Here is a 22289-nt window from a genome sequence, read left to right as displayed (position 1 = left end):
CCTGTTATCGCTTTGTCATTATGGGTTATTGTATGTAGATGGATTAAATAACTGTTTTTCTCATCAATTTCTGAATAAGGCTGTAACATAGCAAAATGTGGAAAAAGTCAAGGGCTCTGAATACTTTCCGAATGCACTGTACATGTGTGTCAATATGCATGTGTGTGTGTCTGTGTGTTGGAGTGTCAGCTTAGTATGTGTGAGAGTCCAGCGAGTGTACATCGAGTCTGTGCAAGAGAGTCAGTGCAAAAAAGCTATGTAGCAACTGGTTAGATTCCATACCATGCTACCACCAGCCACTCCACTCTCATGAGTCAACAATGAGCATCACTAAACCAGAAAACAAAGGCAGAAAAGTTCAGGTAGGCTAGTCCCTCCCTTTTTCAGTCAGTTTTCTTCCATTTGGTGCCTAATGAATACGACCCAGGTCTCAGGGAAGTTGAGGTGACTGAGCGACGCTAAGCTAGCGATGACTAGCCACCCAAAGGAAAGTGGCTGAAGGAAATTGAAAAGGTAGCGTTAATGTCAGTCCCCTCTGCCCTACCGTATCAGAGGTGCTCTCAAGGAGGAAGTTGATGGCTCTGTTGACATCCTCGTTGCAGTCGTGGAGCGCTACCATGCATTCATCCTGGATCTTTCCTGTCACCTCCATCAGCTGTGGACATACATACATACATACATACACACATACATACACACATACACACATACACACATACATACATACATACATACATACATACATACATACTCTGAGTGCTTTATTTGAATCCAATGAAACATAATAGAATATTAAGAACATCTTGCTAATATTGACTTGCACACCCTGTCCTCAGAACAGCATGAATTCATCGGCACATGGACTCCACAAGGTGTCGAAAGCGTTCCACAGGGATGCTGGCCCATGTTGACTCCAACGCTTCCCACAGTTGTGTCAAGTTGGCTGGACGTCCTTTGCGTGGTGTACCATTATTGATACACACAGGAACGTGTTGAGCGTAAAACACCCAGCAGTGTTGCAGTTTTTGACACGAACCGGTGGGCCTACTACCATACCCCATTCAAAGGCACCTTTGTCTTGCCCATTCAACCTCTGAATGGCGCACACACACAATCCATGTCTCAATTGTCTCAAGGCTTAGAAATCCTCCTTTAACCTGTCTCCTCCCCTTCATCTACACTGATTGAGGTGGACTTAACAAGTGACATCAATATGGGATCATAGCTTTCACCTGGATTCATGTGGTCTGTCTGTTCTTAATGTTTTGTATACTCAGTGTACAATGACACTGTCTATACAGACCATTGATACAAATACACTACACACACTGAGACATGCACACAAGCACACACATCAATAAGCTGTGTACATAGTCACAGAAGGGGAGGGGGAATCTGTCATAGCCTAACAGTCAGTATTAGAAAAAGAGAGGGTCTTAGATTTGAAGTGAAAACCCTGAAGTTGTCTAAAATTGACAAAATATTTTGTTTTTTTCCTAAATTATGAGTGTGGTCTTGCCTTTTCCCAGCACATGCAGTCACAGGTTCTCTCTCTTAATGTGAAACACACCCCAACACACACAGGCCATCATTCAGAGCTGTCACAATGGCCTCTGCAATTCCCGCCCACTCACCTGGTTCACTTTGTCCTCAAACTCAGCATCATTCTTGTCATAGATCATCTGGGCGAGTCGGATCTGCTCTGCAGTCGCCTGCAAAATGGATGAGAAGGAAGTGAGGGAGGATATGAAGAAGGAAAGGAACAGAGGGAGGAGGGAAGGAGAGGGAGAATAATTGTTTTGGAGATATGATTTACCACTTGAAGCCCCATGCATTGAGCAAGTTGTACTGTGTGCATGTCAAAGAAAAAGTAGCCAGCCGGGCTGGGTCCAGAGGGGCTTGTCCCCCGGGTTAAGAAATGTTTGATAAACAAGCTCTATTTTGGTGGCCTCTGGTACATTCTAATGCTATATTGAATTTTCAACCAGCAACTATCAGGAAATAACACTGAAATAACACTGATCACATTTTCACACTTTTCGAGTGTTTCATCAGCTCTTGTACAATATGATACAAAAACAGGAAAACGTCATTTTGACTGCACTTGGCCTTCAAAGAATCCTTTACATCCTGACTTCCATCGGCTTCAACCTTCCTTTTGAGAGGTATTTTCCTAGCTAACTGCAAGACAGATATGATTGAAGAATGAAGCAGGTGTGAAACATGGGCTTTGCTAAAGAGAAAGCAGCAGTTAACTGCTTGTCAACACTTTGAGTAAATCAGTAGACCTACAGTCAATGTTCCCGCTAAGCTGCGGCGTAGTAGCCGAGACTGTCGCGTAGAAATATTAGCCCATAGAGAGAAGCACTGCTCTAGATAGTTGAGTTTTGCCCTTATCTGGAAGACGGTGTCCCTTTTTGGTTAGAGAGATAAGATGGATGTTGAGACGCGGGCCCTCAGTCTGCTGCGCTCTCCCTCCGCTGAGACTGACCATCAAATGCAGGCACCATCAATCCAATAAAATAAAACTATTTAAATGTATGCTCACTCAGCTGTGCTAAAAAGGTAATACAACAACAGATCTATTACCGGTGTGATCGGTTAAATATATAATAAAAAAATGGCCCGAACAACAATGCACTGACAGGGCAATTCAAGAAAAGCTAATATGCGGTGCTAATGTATTGGGCCTATAGCTTACTGCACAAACCTCATTGCTACAGTACTGTTTTTAATTGGTTCATTTTGCATAGGCTTATGTGTTTTTAAGTCATGTTCAAAAAAAATCTGAGCGGTAGATCTCGCCTTGCATTTTGACTCAAAGTGACCACTGTTCTAGAGTTATCAACGTTTCCCTTTACTGTGGCAATTGTGATCGAATCAGCGCAATATTAGCCACTTTCAATGCAAAACAAAACTATGCAAGAGATTTTGTTGAATGCAGAAGGCATCGGAGTAGGATTCTACTGCATTGACATGTACTACTCCGCCCATACTCTACACAGATCGGTGCGGCATAAACAATCAGAGCTCCAGTAGGAGCTTTGTTCACATCCTTTGCTGGTTAGTGAGTTATTAGCCTAGTTATAGATAATTTGTAGTTAGTAATAGGGGAGTGATAGAGCACATATACAGTACCAGTCAAAAGTACGGATACACCTACTCATTCAAGGGTTATTTGTTTTGACTATTTTCTACATTGTAGAATAGTGAAGACATCAAAACTACGAAATAACACATATGGAATCATGTAGTAACCAAAAAAGTGTTAAACAAATCAAAAGAATATTTGAGATTATTCAAAGTAGCCACCCTTGATGACAGAATTTATGGCTTGCCATAACAAATACTTACAGTGGGGCAAAAAAGTATTTAGTCAGCCACCAATTGTGCAAGTTCTCCCACTTAAAAAGATGAGAGAGGCCTGTAATTTTCATCATAGGTACACTTCAACTATGACAGACAAAATTAGAAAAAAAATCCAGAAAATCACATTGTAGGATTTTTAATACATTTATTTGCAAATTATGGTGGAAAATAAGTATTTGGTCACCTGCAAACAAGTAAGATTTCTGGCTCTCACTGAACTTCTTTAAGAGGCCCCTCTGTCCTCCACTTGTTACCTGTATTAATGGCACCTGTTTGAACTTGTTATCAGTATAAAAGACACCTGTCCACAACCTCAAACAGTCACACTCCAAACTCCACTATGGCCAAGACCAAATAGCTGTCAAAGGACACCAGAAACAAAATTGTAGACTTGCACCAGGCTAGAAAGACTGAATCTGCAGTAGGTAAGTAGCTTGGTTTGAAGAAATCAACTGTGGGAGCAATTATTAGGAAATGGAAGACATACAAGACCACTGATAATCTGTCTCGATTTGGGGATCCACGCAAGATCTCACCCCGTGGGGTCAAAATGATCACAGAAACAGTGAGTAAAAATCCCAGAACCACACGGGGGGACCTAGTGAATGACCTGCAGAGAGCTGGGCCCACAGTAACAAAGCCTACCATCAGTAACACACTACGCCGCCAGGGACTCAAATCCTGCAGTGCCAGACGTGTCCCCCTGCTTAAGCCAGTACATGTCCAGTCCCGTCTGAAGTTTGCTAGAGAGCATTTGGATGATCCAGAAGAAGATTGGGAGAATGTCATATGGTCAGATGAAACCAAAATATAACTTTTTGGTAAAAACTCAACTCGTCGTGTTTGGAGGACAAAGAATGCTGTGTTGCATCCAAAGAACACCATACCTACTGTGAAGCATGGGGGTGGAAACATCATCACGTTATTTTTCTGCAAAGGGACCAGGACGACTGATCCGTTCAAAGGAAAGAATGAATGGGGCCATGTATCGTGAGATTGTGTGTGAAAACCTCCTTCCATCAGCAAGGGCATTGAAGATGAAACGTTGCTGGGTCTTTCAACATGACAATGATCCCAAACACACTGCCCGGGCAATGAAGGAGTGGCTTGGTAAGAAGCATTTCAAGGTCCTGGAGTGGCCTAGCCAGTCTCCAGATCTCAACCCCATAGAAAATCTTTGGAGGGAGTTGAAAGTCCGTGTTGCCCAGCAACAGCCCCAAAACATCACTGCTCTAGAGGAGATCTGCATGGTGGAATGGGCCAAAATACCAGCAACAGTGTGTGAAAACCTTGTGAAGACATAGAAAATGTTTGACCTCTCATTGCCAATAAAGGGTATATAACAAAGTATTGAGATAAACTTTTGTTATTGACCAAATACTTATTTTCCACCATAATTATCTAAAGAATTCATTAAAAATCCTACAATGTGATTTTCTGAATTTTCTTTTGTAATTTTGTCTGTCATAGTTGAAGTGTACCTATGATGAAAATTACAGGCATCTCTCATCTTTTTAAGTGGGAGAACTTGCACAATTGGTGGCTGACTAAATACCTTTTTGCCCCACTGTATTGACCCAAGATATTTCATTTTTTTTCATTTTTAATTAATATGTAACAATTTCTAAAAACAGAATTCCATTTTGACATTATGGGGTATTGTGTGTAGGCCAGTGAAACAAAATCTCAATTTAATCCATTTTAAATTCAGGTTATAACAACAGCATTTGGAAAAAGTCAAGGGGTGTGAATACTTTCTGAAGGCACTGTATATATCAATATCCTTCAAAATACCATATACAATTGCAGCCAAATATATTGTCACCCTTGCACTTTTCTTAAATAATTTATTTTTTATAAATGAAGTTTAAACTAAAGAAAAAAAATGTCTCCACACTTTATTGGATTTTCTACAATTTACAGAATACATTTTTTATTTCTGTAACCTTCAGCTTAAATGTTTCATTTAGAAAATAAAGACAAATGGCATGGATACAATTATTGGCACCTCGGGGGTAGTACTTGGTTGAACAGCCTTTGGCCAAGCTAACTGGCGACAAATGCTTCTTGTAGCCTCAAATGAGCTTGCTGCACCGTTCTACTGATGACCAAATTAAGCATACCCTCAAAATAACACACACCCCCTACAATCAAACATGGGGAGGTTTGATAATGCTGTAGGGTTGTTTGCGACCTCTGGTACTGGGGGCCTTGAACGTACACAAGTCATCATGAAATCAGCTGATTATCAAGTGTTTGAGTCCAATGTTCAACCCAGTCCAAAAATAGTTTTTCCATTGAAGATTGTGGGTCTTCCAGCTAGACAACAACCCTGAACACACATCAAATAGCACCCAGGAACGGTTTAAGATGAAACTATCGACTGCTCTGAAATGGCCAGCATAGAGTCCAGATCTGAATCACATCCAAAAACCTGTGGTAAGATCTGAAAACATCAGTTGGTTGAAGGCATCCCTCAAACATCGAATAATTTGAGCAGTTTGCTGCTGAATAGTGGGCCAACTTGCCAGTAATGGCTCATTGATGGCAACAATAAATGTTTTTCTCAGTTATCTTGACCAAAGGCTGTGCAACTAAGTGGTAGCTCCTGGGCACCAATAATATTGTCCATCTTGCCAATAATTTTGTCCAGAGGGTGGTGCACACCGCACCACCCTCTGGAGAGCCTTGTCCATGCCTTCATTTTCTAAATTAAAAATAGGCAACTTAAGTTTCCAAAAATAAAAGGTAGCTAAATTAACAGTTCTCGTACCGATGCAATTCGGTAGGCTACTGACGAGTAACTCACTATAACGTCTGGCAAGTCCTGATAGACTTCATATAGAAAATACCGGATGTGGAGGTCCTGGGCTGGCGTGGTTACATGTAGTGTGCAGTTGTGAGGCTGGTTGGCAGTGGTGGAAAAAGTATCAAATTGTCATACTTGAGTAAAAGTAAAGAAACCTTAATAGAAAATGACTCAAGTAAAAGTGAAAGTCACCCAGTAAAATACTACTTGAGTAAAAGTCTAAAAGTATTTGGTTTAAAATATACCCAAGTATCAAAAGTAAAAGTATAAATCATTTCAAATTGCTTATATTAAGCAAACTAGACGGCATCATTTTATTTAAATGTTTAATTTACAGATAGCCAGGGGCACATTCAAACACAAATTCTTAAATTAAGTATGTGTGTTTAATTAATCCGCCAGATCAGAGGCAGTAGGGATGACCAGATATGTTCTCTTGATAAGTGCGTGAATTGGACCATTTTCCTGACCTGCTAAGCAATGAAATGAAACGTGTACTTTTGGGTGTCAGAGAAAATGTATGGAGTAAAAAGTCAATCGTATTCTTTGGGAATGTAGTGAAGTGAAAGTAAAAGTAGTTAAATATAAATAGTATAAAAATATAAATAAACAACTCCATTGTTTCCTCCTCCCAGAGCGCTAAGAACCTTGGCGTGATCCTGGACAACACCCTGTCGTTCTCAACTAACATCAAGGCGGTGGCCCGTTCCTGTAGGTTCATGCTCTACAACATCCGCAGAGTACGCCCCTGCCTCACACAGGAAGCGGCGCAGGTCCTAATCCAGGCACTTGTCATCTCCCGTCTGGATTACTGCAACTCGCTGTTGGCTGGGCTCCCTGCCTGTGCCATTAAACCCCTACAACTCATCCAGAACGCCGCAGCCCGTCTGGTGTTCAACCTTCCCAAGTTCTCTCACGTCACCCCGCTCCTCCGCTCTCTCCACTGGCTTCCAGTTGAAGCTCGCATCCGCTACAAGACCATGGTGCTTGCCTACGGAGCTGTGAGGGGAACGGCACCGCAGTACCTCCAGGCTCTGATCAGGCCCTACACCCAAACAAGGGCACTGCGTTCATCCACCTCTGGCCTGCTCGCCTCCCTACCACTGAGGAAGTACAGTTCCCGCTCAGCCCAGTCAAAACTGTTCGCTGCTCTGGCCCCCCAATGGTGGAACAAACTCCCTCACGACGCCAGGACAGCGGAGTCAATCACCACCTTCCGGAGACACCTGAAACCCCACCTCTTCAAGGAATACCTAGGATAGGATAAAGCAATCCTTCTCACCCCCCCTTAAATGATTTAGATGCACTATTGTAAAGTGGCTGTTCCACTGATGTCAGAAGGTGAATTCACCAATTTGTAAGTCGCTCTGGATAAGAGCGTCTGCTAAATGACTTAAATGTAAATGTAAATGTTAAATGTAAAATAAAGTACAAATACCACGAAAAAAAAACTTAAGTAGTACTTTAAAGTATTTTTACTTAAGTACATTACACCACTGCCGGTTGGACGTACTGCCAAATTCTCTAAGACTTAGTTGGAGGCGGCTTATGGTAAAAGAATGATCATTCAATTCTCTGGCAACAGCTCCGGTGGACATTCCTGCAGCTAGCATGCCAATTGCATGCTCCCTCAACTTGAGACATCTGTGGCATTGTGTTGTGTGACAAAACTGCACATTTTAGAGTAGCCTTTTATTGTCCCCAACACAAGGTGTACCTGTGTAATGATCATGCTGTTTAATCAGCTTCTTGATATGCCACACCTTTTTTTTCACCTTTATTTAACCAGGTAGGTCAATTGAGAACAAGTTCTCATTTTCAACTGCAACCTGGCCAAGATAAAGCAAAGCAGTGTGACAAAAACAACAGCACAGTTACACATAAACAAATGTATAGTCAATAACAAAATAAAAAAATCTATGCACCGTAGAAGAGTAGGGAGGTAAGGCCATAGATAGGCCATAGAGGCAAAATAATTACAATTTAGCATTAACACTGGAGTAATAAATGTACAGATGATGGTCGGTGATCTGTTTGTTAACTTGGCTTTCGAAGATTTTAGAAAGGCAGGGCAGGATGGACATAGGTCTATAACAGTTTGGGTCTAGAGTGTCTCCCCCTTTGTAGAGGGGGATGACCGTGGCAGCTTTCCAATCTTTGGGGATCTCAGACGATACGAAAGAGAGGTTGAAGAGGCTAGTAATAGGGGTTGCAACAATTTTGGCGGATAATTTTAGAAAGAGAGGGTCCAGATAGTCTAGCCCAGCTGATTTGTAGAGATCAAGATTTTGCAGCTCTTTCAGAACATCAGCCTTCTGGATTTGGGTGAAGGAGAAGTGGTGGGGGGGGGGCTTGGGCAAGTTGCTGCACGGGGTGTAGAGCTGTTGGTAGGGTTAGGGGTAGTCAGGTGGATGGATAATCTTATCTTGGCAGAGGAGTAATGGTCACTAACAGCGATGTAAACACATTTGAGCACAAAATGAGAGAAATGAGCATTTGTGCGTATGGAACATTTCTGGGATCTTATTTCAGCTCATGAAACATGGGACCACTTTACATGTTGCGTTTATATTTCTGTTCAGTGTAGCATGACATTTGTGTGTGTAGTCTTCAATGAAAGACTGCGACAGAGCAAGTAAATATTGAACCGGAATGCAGAAAAACAATAGTCTAAGTGGATTGACTCATTGTCACCACATTATATGGGACCTGTAAGTTCACGCTCTCTCCCTCAGTGTAAATAAATATGGCCGCAACCACAGCGCACACACTCAGATGCCGAGAGGCAGTGTTTCCCCGTCATCGCTCACTTTGTGACTGACAGGCGCCTATCCTATTAATAGATCGCTAGAAGATGCATATTCAGTCACAGTCACTCTACCTACATGTACATTGTACCTCAATTACCTCGACCGGTGCCCCCTCACATTGACGCTGTACCGGTACCCCCTGTATATAGCCTCGCTGTTGTTATTTTACTGCTGCTCTTTAATAATTTGTTACTTTTATTTTTGATTTAACACTTATTTAAAACGGCATTGTTGGTTAAGGGCTTGTAAGTAAGCATTTCACTGTTGTATTCGGCGCGTGTGACAAATAACGTATGATTTGATCTAGCAGGGGAGGGCTCTGCAGACTTATTTTTAAGAAGCAAATTTAAAAGCAGCCTAGTTAAGTTAAGTGGAAAATGTACACGGCTGAATATGAGTCTGCAAATAATTTGTATAGCCGACAACCGGCGCTAGTGGAAAATACTGGTTGCGTGTGTGTCACTCACCTGGAGCTGTTTCTGTGGTTGAGTTGCGTGTGTGGCAGCAGGCAGCGCTTTGTCCCGAGTGCCCCGGGCTTTGTCGCCGCCCAACGATGTCATCATATACAGTATATACAAAACAATGTATGTACAAAATAGAAAAATCTGGAAGACAGAGAGGAAGGGGGGAGGTTGGTGTGTGGGGGGGTGGATAAAAATGAATGTCACTTACGGTATTTGCCCTATTCACTGCAGGCAGGTATAAGATAAGACAAATAGGTCTGTTGTTATACGTTAGGCCTGGGTTGTTCAAATAGTCCCGATTCCCTTTGTAGTTTCTTCTGAGCTGAAATGCATTCCCTGGTGTGTGTGTGTGTAGCCTGTATCAAACACGTCCCCACATCAACAAGGTTGGAGGGATTGTGCAATCCTGAGTGTCGGTTGCAACTGTTGAAACAGTGTATAGTAAATGTGTATTTTGCATTGGTGAAATTATTTTGACGATATGAAAGTAGAGGGATTTATCCATGTTTCTAGAACCTTACCATAATTGAGAATCAATTCACATTTAGCTAGATTTGTATTTAGTATTTGACTGTTTTGGCTTAGAGACAAGTCGCCTTTAAACAGAACGTGTTGGGTCCTTGACTATAATGAATAACGTTAGACTCCTTTATTCCATTAATGGGCTAGCTCTAGTGCATTCGTAAAGTACTCAAACCCCTTCACCTTTTCCACATTTTGTTACGTTACAACCTTATTCTAAAATGGATTAAATTGTTTTTCCCCCTCATCAAGCTACACACAATTCCCCATAATGACAAAGCAAAAACATGGCGATTTTTTCTTCAAATGTAAAATATATATATTAGAACATTTACATAAGTATTCAGACCCTTTACTCAGTACTTTGTTGAAGCACCTTTGGCAGCGATTACAGCCTCAATTAGTTTTGGGTATGATGCTAAATCAAATCAAATTTTATTTGTCATATACACATGGTTAGCAGATGTTAATGTGAGTGTAGCGAAATGCGTGTGCTTATAGTTCCGACAGTGCAATAATATCTAACAAATAATCTAACAATTCCCCAACAACTACCTAATACACACAAATCTAAAAGGGTTGAATGAGAATATGTACATGTAAGTATATGGATAAGCGATGGCCGAACAGCAAAAGCAAGGTGCAATAGATGGTATAAAAAACATGTGATATGAGTAATGTAAGATATGTAAACATTATTAAAGTGGCATTACTTAGAGTGCATTGTATAAAGTGCCTAGTGATCCATTTATTAAAGTGGCCAGTGATTGGGGTTCCATGTTGGCAGCAGCCTCTCAGAGTTAGTGATTGCTGTTTAGCAGTCTGATGGCCTTGAGATAGAAGCTGTTTTTCAGTCTCTCCGTCCCAGCTTTGATGCACCTGTACTGACCTCGCCTTCTGGATGGTAGTGGTGTGAACAGGCAATGGCTCGGGTGGTTGATGCCCTTGAAGATCTTTTTGGCCTCCTGTGACATCGGGTGCTGTAGGTGTGGAGGGCAGGTAGATGCGGTAAGGCGTTGTGTAGACTGCACCACCCCACCCTCTGGAGAGCCTTGTGGTTGAGGGCAGTGCAGATGCCGTACCAGGCGGTGATACAGCCCGACAGGATACTTTGTATTTGGGGAGTTTCTCCCATTCTTCTCTGCTGAGCCTCTCAAGCTTTGTCAGGTTGGATGGGGAGCATCGCTGCACACCTATTTTCAGGTCTCTCCAGAGATGTTCGATCGATCGGGTTCAAGTCTGGGCTCTGGCTGGGCCAATCAAGGACATTCAGAGACTTGCCCCAAAGCAACTCTTAGGTTTTCTTGGCTGTGTGCTTAGGGTTGTTGTTCTGTTGTAAGGTGAACCTTCGCCCCAGTCTGAGGTCCTGAGCACTCTGAAGTAGGTTTTCATAGACGATCTCTGTGTACTTTGCGCCGTTCATCTTTCCCTCGAACCTGACTAGTCTCCCAGTCCCTGAAAAACATCCCCACGGCATGATGCTGTCACCACCATAGGGATGGTATTGGCTAGGTGATGAGCAATGCCTGGTTTCCTCCAGACGTGACGCTAGGCATTCAGGCCAAAGAGTTCAATCTTGGTTTCGTCAGACCAGAGAATCTTGTTTCTCACGGTTTGAGAGTCCTTTAGGTGACCTTTTGGCAAACTCAATGTGGGCTGTCATGTGCCTTTTACTGAGGAGTGGCTTCTGTCTGGCCACTCTACCATAAAGGCTTGATTGGTGGAGTGCTGCAGAGATGGTTGTCCTTCTGGAAAGTTCTCCCATCACCACAGAGAAACTCTGGAGATCTGTCAGAGTGACCATCGGGTTGTTGGTCACCTCTCTGACCAAGGCCCTTCTCCCCCAATTGCTCAGTTTGGTTCAAGCGTCCAGCTCGAGGAAGTCTTGGTGGTTCCAAACTTCTTGCATTGAAGAATGATGGAGGCCACTGTGTTCTTGGGGACAATCAATGCCGTAGAAATGTTTTGATACCCTTCCCCAGATCTGAGCCTTGAAACAATCCTGTCTCGGAGCTATACAGACAATTCCTTTGACCTCATGGCTTGGTTTTTGCTCTGACATGCACTGTCAACTGTGGGACCTTATATAGAGAGGTGTGTGCCTTTCCAAATCATGTCCAATCAATTGAATTGACCACAGGCTGACTCCAATCAAGTTGTAGATCAATGGAAACAGGATGCACATGTGCTCAATTTCAAGTCTCATAGCAAAGGGTCTGAATACTTATGTAAATACATATATATACACACATTTGCAAAAATCATTATGGGGTAGTGTGTGTAAATTGATGAGGGGAAAAAAAGTATTTAAATCAATTTTGGATAAGGTTGTAATGTACCAAAATGTGGAAAAAGTCAAGGGGTCTGAATACTTTTCGAATGCACTGTATGCACACGTCCATAACTACAATATATAAACTGAGAAGATTACATATCACTCTGCCTGGTTCATATCTGAGGACAATGCAGCTGCAGGTCAGTGGCGAAGTGACCATAGCTTCCATTGGCAACTTCCAGTAATGCAACAATAAACACGGGCTCGATTATTGATCTGTAGCTTAGATGACAGCAGCATCAACATCAGGTTGACTTTGGGAAGGCAATACACTACCGAAAAGACAGCCAGGGCCTATATTTGTTTTTTTTACAACTCTCATTCGAGCGCATTCCCATGCAAGACAATGTAATTAGATATTGTGTCAACTCGACAGATTTCCCTGCTGTTGTCCAATAATACAAGTTACCGCAGCTACGGAGTTTGACATCATCCTCTAGCTGGTTACTCATAAAACCGTTTTCATCTACACAATATATGACAAACACACTCGAATAGTAAACATGCATAAATGTTTATATAACACTGGTATAGAATCCGTCAAATGTGTGCAAACAATAGACTAAAGTGTTATGGATAGCTTACCATAATATTTAGCTAAGTTATAATTAATGATAAAGAACGCATGCCTTTATATGACATTTACAATCACTTAACTGTTTAATTGTCTTGTTTTTAACTGAAATGTAACGGCGCGCGTTTCAAATACACCACTGGCGTGGATTTTAGTCCTACTGTAAATTACAAATAATACACAGAAGTGACCGACAGTGGGACCCCTTTGTCCTAGCTAGCGAAGTATCTAGCTAACGTTAGCTAGTTAGCGATGCAGTTCAGGCAACCTACGGCAGGTAAGATACCAAAACACGACGGGCCTACATTCCTGCTCACACGTTGAATGTTTAACGTTACTACCGGGGGTTCTTCCCAAGGGTCAATCATAAACAGCTGTTCTTCGGGTATCATAACATGCTAGCTAACCACAAAGCTTTATCAATTCTAACGAAAATGGCCACACAGCACACAATCCAACCCCCGACATTACTTGTCGGGAAAAAGCCAAAAGAAAATAACGAAATAAAGACTGAAAAGCTGGTGTAAACAGACAAATGAATCGGTGACATTACACTTCAAGAGGGACAAGACTATGAAAGGGTTCAAATTGGCTCAAGTATAAAGAAAAACATTGAGCGCCTGAACGAGATTTGCTTTTTATTACCTGCTAACACGATTCACTCAGCCAGCACAAGGTCACGTGATATACGGCGTTGCTGTAGTCGCTTCTCCTCTGTGGTCGTGAGAGACAACTGCGCAGACGCGCGTGTTTCGTCCTCTTGGGGTTATTGACATTCACAACAAGCGATCGATTCGACAGTCTTTGATACAAAAATGTATTTTTTTTTAATAGCCAGGGCCACCTATGTACACTTGGAATAATTGGTCAGTAACACTTATTAGCTTATGCAGCTCGTGACAGAAACCCTGTCTGTACAATTAATTGAACTTCATAATGTACTGTAGGACTTACCAGAAGATACAGACCCTATCATTATGCTTGTTTACACTGAGCTGCACTGGGGTTTGAACGCAATCATGGTTAGATTTATCTCTTCAAAACCCTTCTCTGTTTGTAGGGTTTTCAGCCCTTACATTCACCCACTATTGGCTTCATGTGAACTACAATTCCGACACTGTGTTTTAATGTTTAGAAACGTCAATAATCGTCCATTTCAAACTGGTTTTCAAAACATATGCTGATATGCCCCTTATCTTTAAAAAAAGTTTCACTCCAGATACAAACGTATACATACGAACAACAACTTACAGACACACAAAAAATAACATCTCATCTGCCCAGATCTGCATGCTCATACCCCTATCCCTAGCGCCTGCATTATTGTTTGCCACTTGGCCTTAAATTGTACCAATTCATTTTTCTTGGTCACCCATGCCCTTTATCTTTAATATCAGCGAGAAATAATCTTTCAAATAAAAAATCTACACTTACTGTGCAATTTTGCACAGATCCACATGACTGTACATGTGTGCCTACCTGGTGCCTCCAGATATTTGTGAAGCAAACTTCTCCAATGACATCATCACGTTGCACCACTCTGTACAAAAGGCAAAAGAAAATGCAGCACCTGTCCCTACTAAATTCTAGTGCATATTAGAGTCTCCTAGCATCCCTATCGCATCCTAGACCAAACTCAAACTGATATCGTAATTTATTATAGTATTTTTTTTAGTTTTTCTCATAACATATTTTCTCATTTCTATTTATTTACACGTGTTTTCATTTCTTGTTGTATACGTATTTTTGTGTTCTTCAATGTCTTCCTCAAATAATTGCTGCAACCGAAGCAGAGAATTTGAGAAGAAACATAGGCTTTTTAAGGTGCAGCCTTGGTTCAGTAGCCAGTCCCTGGACTGCTAAACTAGTTTTTCCAAATGTGTCCCTTACCCATGGGACATTCATATGTCCTGAGTGCCTCGCACTCCTACACAGTAAAACGGTGCCATGTGAGAGGAAGCATATATGGCCATCTGCCACTCCTGTACATGTCAGTAAAATGAAAAAGGCCACCAAATGTAATAATATCAAATAAAAACACAGATTTTAAGGAGCATGTTACAAACATCGACTTTGGCTATGTGTTGGAACAATTTGTAGAGATGATCATTCAATTAAACAACTGCATTCCTTATTTTACCATTGCATTTCTTCATGGAAATTGTAAAAGCATAGATTATTACCTGTTGGAAAGAACCGAGACAATCCCGCCAGACTACACGGGGAGATTAATCTTCTCTATCATGTCATCCACCATTGCCTCTGTGGCTGTGACAGTGAGCATCAGAATTGGGCAACAAGCTATTAAGATGACCTTGATGGCAGGCACCTTCAAATATGTCTCCCTTAAGGATTCGCCCCTGTGATGCAGTAAAATTGTTTAACAATTACATCTCTCCAATGTTGTTTTTAAGTGTGATGTATATTTTAGCTGTTGAGCTCTCCTTTTTATGTTTGTGTGCGTACATACAGTATTACCATTTATCTGAAACCAGAGTTACTTTGGTGAAACTCATTGCATTAATAGTAATAAAGAATGGTATGTTATTGAAAGATGTCACATGCTTAGGTATAGTTCTCTGCAGGGGTGGGAATTATGGTGTCAACGAATGTGTTAAGTGTTTACAGTTACTGCATGTACTTGAGTTGCATGATGTGGTTGCAAGAGACAAATGACATCAATACGTTTATTTATTTTTTTACTCTAAATGTCATGCAGTGCACCTTATCCATGGCCAGGAGGCATATCCTGTCCTTGATGGTCCTCAGCCAGGACCACCACTGGTCGATGAACAGGCTTTCAGGAGAGATAAAGATCAGCTGCAACGGATCATCAGGAATTCCTGCCCAAAGAATAGACAAAACAAATAGATGTGATCGATAGATAGATTGATACAGATGTATTGTTGGATCTTACTCTGTGCAGTGTCCTTTGTCATGTCACCATGAACGGCAACAGCAGACACTCCAAGGACCGTGTTGTTCTCCAGGTTGAAGCTGATTAGTAATTGCACAAAATCACCTTTGATTGTAATGCAATCACCCGGCAGTGATGGTGTAGATGGAAAGTTTGTGCAGTAATATGGATCTGATTTCCTGTCTACTTTAAGATACTTCTCTTTTACTGCGGCTCTTTAATTATTTGTTACTTTTATTTTTTTTATTTTTTTGTGGTATTTTTCTTAAAACTGCATTGTTAGTTAAGGGCTTGTAATGTGTTGTATTCGGTGCATGTGACAAATACAATTTGATTTGATTTGAAATATGTTTAATTTCATGGCATATAGAAATGTTGTCATAAATCATGTCTGATGTACATTCCTCTATACAACATGTGCTCACCTTTTCCATTAATGGGCCAAAGACCCAAAACATGCACTGTTGCAGTAGCCAGTTAGCAAGATTGCACAGACACTTTAGCCATTTAAGAGGTTCCTCAAGACCTCTTTTTGTTGTAGTCTGAGCATGTATATCTTGGAGAATGCTATTAAATTCTTCCTCTTACATTCCATTGTCGTATGTCTTTTCTAAACATTTTTGTGTGGATACAGGACCCATTGTGCTACAAATGCTACAGCAAGTGTACATTTTTATTGAAGTAAATTTTTCCTCACTAATATGAAAGACATACTCCTTATGTTTCCAAAACAGTAGTGCAAGCGATGCTTGTTAACGTTGAGACCGAGTGTCAGGACTCTTAACGAAAGAGCACCCCCTTAAAGAAGATACTACAGTCAATAGGCGCTTAAGCAGTTGGCTTCTATGAATGGGTAGGTTGCATCAAAGACATCGTGGAGCTAACGCAAGATATAGGTCGGAAAACATATCTCAGTGCAGTGATGGGATATGCCATTGTACTCCAAATTTTACCTTTATCCACACTTATACATCAAGAAGATTGAAATACTACCAGTTTTCTATGAAAACTGCCATTTTCATCCTCATGCTAGCTAGCAGTAGCCACGGCAGCCATTTTGGTATGAAGATGGAACTGCAGTAGATAGCAACTGTTTTTCGGGCTCCTGGCCAATTATGCTATTTTGTGTGTGTTTTTATGCTGACCTTAACTTTTCTTGTAAATAATATTTCCACCATCATTTCATATGACAGGAAACAGCTTTCGGACATCCGAACAGCGATCACTAACCTCAATTTGGATGAAGATTTCTACTTCAGCGAGTCGGCAGCTGTGGATGTACTGCTTATTCCAGACCAGGCCCTAATTCCGGGACTTGAAAGAAGAAGAGACGGCGCATGAGAGGCAAACAAGAGCGCTGCCTGACAAGACTCGAACGTACAATCACTAGAGAACAAACTGGACGAGCTTCGTTCTTGACTATCCTATCAACGGGACCTGTTGAACTGTAATATTCTATTTTTCTCGGAGTCGTGGCTGAACAAGAACATGGATAATATTTACTTCTAGATGGTTTTTCTATGCATTGTCAATACCAAATGGCAGATTTGGGTAAGGTAAATGGGGGAGGTGTGTGTCTCTTTGTTAACAACAGCTGGTGCGCAACCAAAAACAACAGTGTATCAGCATGGAGAGAGTCTCCTTGATGTATGGGGGAAAGGTGTGTTTATCCCCAGGACACACCCAAGCCCAGGTGTGTCCCATTTCGCTGACAACCCTTCCAGCTCCACCCATCGACATCCGATTAAGGGAAACAAGAACAGAGAGAAAGAATTTGGCAGACCGAGTGGGAGGGTCGTCACAATATCCCAACCAGAACCGAGCCATCAAAGAGTCACAATGCCAATACAGGACTAACATTGAATGCTACTACTCCGACTGTGGCGCTCGTCGGATGTGGCAGGGCTTGCAAATTATCACGGCTATCAAAGGGAAACCAAGCCGCAAGCTGCCCAGTTACACAAGCCTACCAGACAGCATAAATTCCTTTTATGCTCGTTTCGAGGCAAGCAATACTAACCCATGAATGAGAGCACCAGCTGTTCCGGACAACTGTGAAGTTTCTTTACTGACATTTTCAACCTCTACCTGACGCAGTCTGTAATACCTACATGTTTCAAGCAGATCACCTTAGTCCCTGTGCCCAAGAACAACAAGGTAACCTGTCTAAATTACTTTTGCCCATAGCACTTACATCTGTAGCCATGAAATGCTTTGAAAAGCTGGTCCTGGCTCACATCAACACCATCATCCCAGACACACTGGATCCACTCCAATTTGCATACTGCCCCAACAGATCCACATATGAAGCAATCTCTATTGCACTCCACACTGCCCTCTCCCACCTGGAAAACAGAAACACCTATGTGAGAATGCTGTTTATTGACTAATAGCTCAGCATTCAACACTACAGTGACCTCCAAGGTCAGGACCCTGGTACTGAACATCTCCCTCTGCAACTGGATCCTTGACGGTCCGACCCCAAGCTGAGAGGGTAGGCAACAACACATCCGCCATGCTGACCCTCAACACGGGGGCCCCTTCTGCGTAGCCATGCATGACTCAAACACCATCATTAAGTTTGCTGACGACACAGCGGTGGTTGGCCAGAACACCGACAATGATGAGACAGCCTATAGGGAGATCAGTGACCTAGCAGAACAACCTCTCCCTCAACATCAGCAAGACAAAGGAGCTGATCGTGGACTACAGGAAAGGAAGGGATGAGCACGGCCCCCTCCATATCGACGGGGCTGTAGTGGAGCGGGGTGAGAGCCTCGGTGTCCACATCACTAAGGAATGATCATGGTCCACACACATCAATAGTCCACACACATCAATACTGTTGTGAAAAGGGCACAACAACGCCTCTTCCCCCTCAGGAGGCTGAAAAGATTTGGCATGGGCCCTCAGATCCTCAAAAAATTATACAGCTGCACCCTTGAGAGCATCTCGACTGGCTGCATCACCGCTTGGTATGGAAACTGCTTGGCATCAGACTGCAAGGCGTTACAGAGGGAAGTGTGTGCGGCCAAGTACAATGCATTCGGAAAGTATTCAGATCCCTTGACTTTTTCCACATTTTGCTACGTTACAGCCTTATTCTACAATGGATTACATTTTTTTAATAGTCAGCAATTTACACACAACACCCCTTAATGAAAAAGTGAAAACGGGGTTTGAATTTTTCTGCCAATTTATAACAATACTTATTTACATAAGTATTCAGACCCTTTGCTATGAGACTTGAAATTGAGCTCAGGTGCACCCTGTTTCCATTGATCATTCTTGAGATGTTTCTACAACTTGATTGAAGTCCACCTGTGGTAAATTCAATTGATTGGATATAATTTGGAAAGGCACACACCTGTCTATATAAGGTCCCACAGTTGACAGTACATGTCAGAGCAAAAACCAAGCCATGTGGTCGAAGCAATTGTCCGTAGAGCTCCGAGACAGGATTGTGTCAAGGCTGACATCTGAGGAAGGGTACCAAAACATTTCTGCAGCATTGGAGGTCCCCAAGAACACAGTGGCCTCCATCATTCTTCAATGGAAGAAGTTTGGAACCACCAAAACTCTTCCTAGAGCTGGCTGCCCGGCCAAACTGAGCAATCGGGGGAGAAGGGCCTTGGTCAGGGAGGTGACCAACAACACGATGGTCACTCTGACAGATCTCCAGAGTTCCTCTGTGGTGATGGGAGAAACATCCATAAGGACAACAATCTCTGCACCACTCCACCAATCAGGCCTTCATGGGAGACTGGCCAGACGGAAGTCACTCCTCAGTAAAAGGCACATGACAGCCCACTTGGAGTTTGCCAAAAGGCACATAAAGGCTCTCAGACCTGATGAAACCAAGATTCAACTCGAGAGAAAGATGAACGGAGTCTAGTACTGAGAGATCCTTGATGAAAACCTGCTCCAGAGCACTCAGGTCCTCAGACTCAGGCAAAGGTTCACTTTCCAACAGGACAACGACCCTAAGCACACAGGCAAGACAACGCAGGAGTGGCTTCGGGACAAGTCTCTGAATGTCGTTTAGTGGCCCAGCCAGAGCCCAGACTTGACCTCAATCGAACATCTCTGGAGAGATCTGAAAATAGCTGTGCAGTAATGCTTTGCATCCAACCTGACAGAGCTTGAGAGAATCTGCAGAGAAAAATGGGAGAAACTTCCCAAATACAGGTGTGCCAAGAAGATTTGACGCTGTAATTGCTGTCAAAAGTGCTTCAACAAAGTACTGAGTAAAGTGTCTGAATACTTATGCATACTTCAGTTTTTTTAAATTTATATACATTTGCAAACATTTCAAAAAAACTGTTTTTTTACTTTGTCATTATGGGGTATTGTGTGTAGCTTGATTATGAAGAAAAAAAACATTTTAATCAATTTTAGAGTAAGGTTGGAACCTAAAGAAATGTGAAAAAATTACTTCTTTCAGAAGGCACTGTATATCACTGGGGCCGAGCTCCCTGCCATTCCAGGACATCTATATTAGGCTGTGTCAGAGGAAGGCCATAAAAATGGTCAAAGACTCCAGCCTCCCAAGTCATAGACTGTTTTCTCTGCTATCCCATGGCAAGTCTGGAACCAACAGGACACTGAACAGCTTTCATCAACAAGCCCTATGACTGCTAAATAGTTAGTCCGGGTAAACCGGGTATTTTCACAATCAATTAGGTCAGTATTGTGGAGTAACTAGAATGTTGTTGATAATACGTTCACCTACTCTGCATCTCACAAAGACACAGCGGTTGGAACCAGAAATCTCAAATTTGAACTCATTAGAAAACAAGGGACAAACTTCCACATGTCTAAAGTCCATTGCTCATGTATCTTGGCCCAAGCAAGTCTATTTTTATTGGTGTCCTTTAGTAGTGGTTTCATTGCAGCAATTTGACCATGAAGGCCTGCTTCACGCAGTCTCCTCTGAACAGTTGATGTTGAGATGTGTCTGTTACTTGAACTCTGGTTAAACATTTATTTGGGCTCCAATCTGAGCTGTAGTTAACTCTAATTAACTCTGGGTCTTCATTTCCTGTGGCGATCCTCATGAGATCCAATTTCAACATAGCGCTTGATGGTTTTGGTGACTGGACTTGAAGAAACTTCAAAAGTTCTTGAAATTTTCTGCATTGACTGAACTTCTTGTCTTAAAGTAATGATGGACTGTCATTTCTCTATGCTTATTTGAGCTGTTCTTGCCATAACGTGGATTTGGTCTTTTACCAAATAGGGCTATCTTCTGTATACCACCCTACCTTGTCACAACACAACTGATTGGCTCAATCAGATTAAGAAGGAAAGAAAATCCACAATGAACTTTTCACAAAGTACACCTGTTAATTGAAATGCATTCCAGGTTACTACCTCCTCAAGCTGGTTGAGAGAATGCCAAGAGTGTTCAAAGCTGTTGTTTCATAGTTTTGATGTCTTCACTATTATTCTACAATGTAGAAAATAGTAAAGATAAAGAAAAACCCTGCAATCAGTAAATGTGTCCAAACATTTAACTGGTACTGTATATCAAGATACTTTTGAACCTCTATAGCTGACTCTGCTGGTGGAAAACAGTAAATGCACTGAGGCATACAGATTCCTCTCCTTTCCTGTCTAAGCAAGTTCTGTCTGACTCTGGCATCATAACTGGGAAGAATGGGATAAGTTACGCTTTTAATCATAATTTTATCTTGGCAGGTTTTTTATTTAACAGTGTCAATTGACTACTCTTGCCTCTGCCAGCCTCTAGCTGACTCGACGGTTAAGTGTCCACCTCTAGTCAATCTTTGTTTTCATTTTAACAATTTACTATCTGTGATGTGCTAGATGCCTTGCTTAAGATTGATGTAAAAAGAAAATCAACTGGAGCTGATATGCTTGATCCAATTTGCTGCAGCTCTCTGCCCCCGATTGCTGAATTTATAAATCGTATTTTTTACCTGACGATTACAGTATATCTAGTACTATCCCCAAGGTTTTAAAGGCGTCCAATGCACTCACTCTTCACAAAGGTGGTGACCCTTTGAACTAAATAATTATCGTCCTATTTCTAAACTTTATTGCCTAGCTAAAATATTAGAATCTTTGATTAATTCTCAGCTAAGAACTTTCTTATCATTGAAATGTATTCTTAATGTACATCAGTCGGGTTTTAGACCAGGTCATAGCACTATCTCTGCTGCATCCCAAGTTATAAATTATGTGGTTAACTGTATGGATAAAAGGCAACATTGTGCTGCCCTCTTCATTGACCTGTCGAAGGCTTTCAATACTGTTGATCACGCACTGATAATCAGAGGCTGGTTTAAAAATGACTTGACATACAGTATGGAACTCAATGTATATCTACTGATGGTGTTAAATCAGGTTTCCTGGATATTACAAAATGTGTTCCACAGAAGTCAATTCTGGGTCCTGTACTTTTTACTGTTTACATGAACAATATTGACTAATCTGTAAAAAATTGTAACCTGCACGTGTATGGCG

At 41.8% G+C, this 22289-nt stretch overlaps 1 protein-coding gene and 1 long non-coding RNA gene across 2 annotated transcripts in view; one reads left to right on the top strand and one right to left on the bottom strand.

The window, feature by feature from the left end:
* ubap2a (ubiquitin associated protein 2a) overlaps positions 1-13608 on the bottom strand; it is a 39512-nt gene extending 25904 nt beyond the window's left edge. The window contains 4 exon segments of the mRNA XM_064965670.1: positions 545-655; positions 1635-1712; positions 9456-9593; positions 13529-13608. Of these exon segments, the coding sequence (XP_064821742.1) occupies positions 545-655; positions 1635-1712; positions 9456-9551 (285 nt within the window). The 5' untranslated portion in view covers positions 9552-9593; positions 13529-13608.
* On the top strand, positions 13070-16392 carry LOC135539653 (uncharacterized). The gene is made up of 2 exons (XR_010455652.1): positions 13070-13160; positions 15603-16392. It is a non-coding gene; the product is annotated as an uncharacterized LOC135539653 (long non-coding RNA).
* The last annotated feature ends 5897 nt before the right edge of the window (positions 16393-22289 follow it).

The sequence above is a fragment of the Oncorhynchus masou genome, chromosome 5 (assembly GCF_036934945.1).
Source record: "Oncorhynchus masou masou isolate Uvic2021 chromosome 5, UVic_Omas_1.1, whole genome shotgun sequence".
Classification (NCBI taxonomy): Eukaryota; Metazoa; Chordata; class Actinopteri; order Salmoniformes; family Salmonidae; genus Oncorhynchus; species Oncorhynchus masou.
Note: the sequence above shows the minus strand (reverse complement) of the source record. Positions and strands in the feature narration are given on the sequence as shown.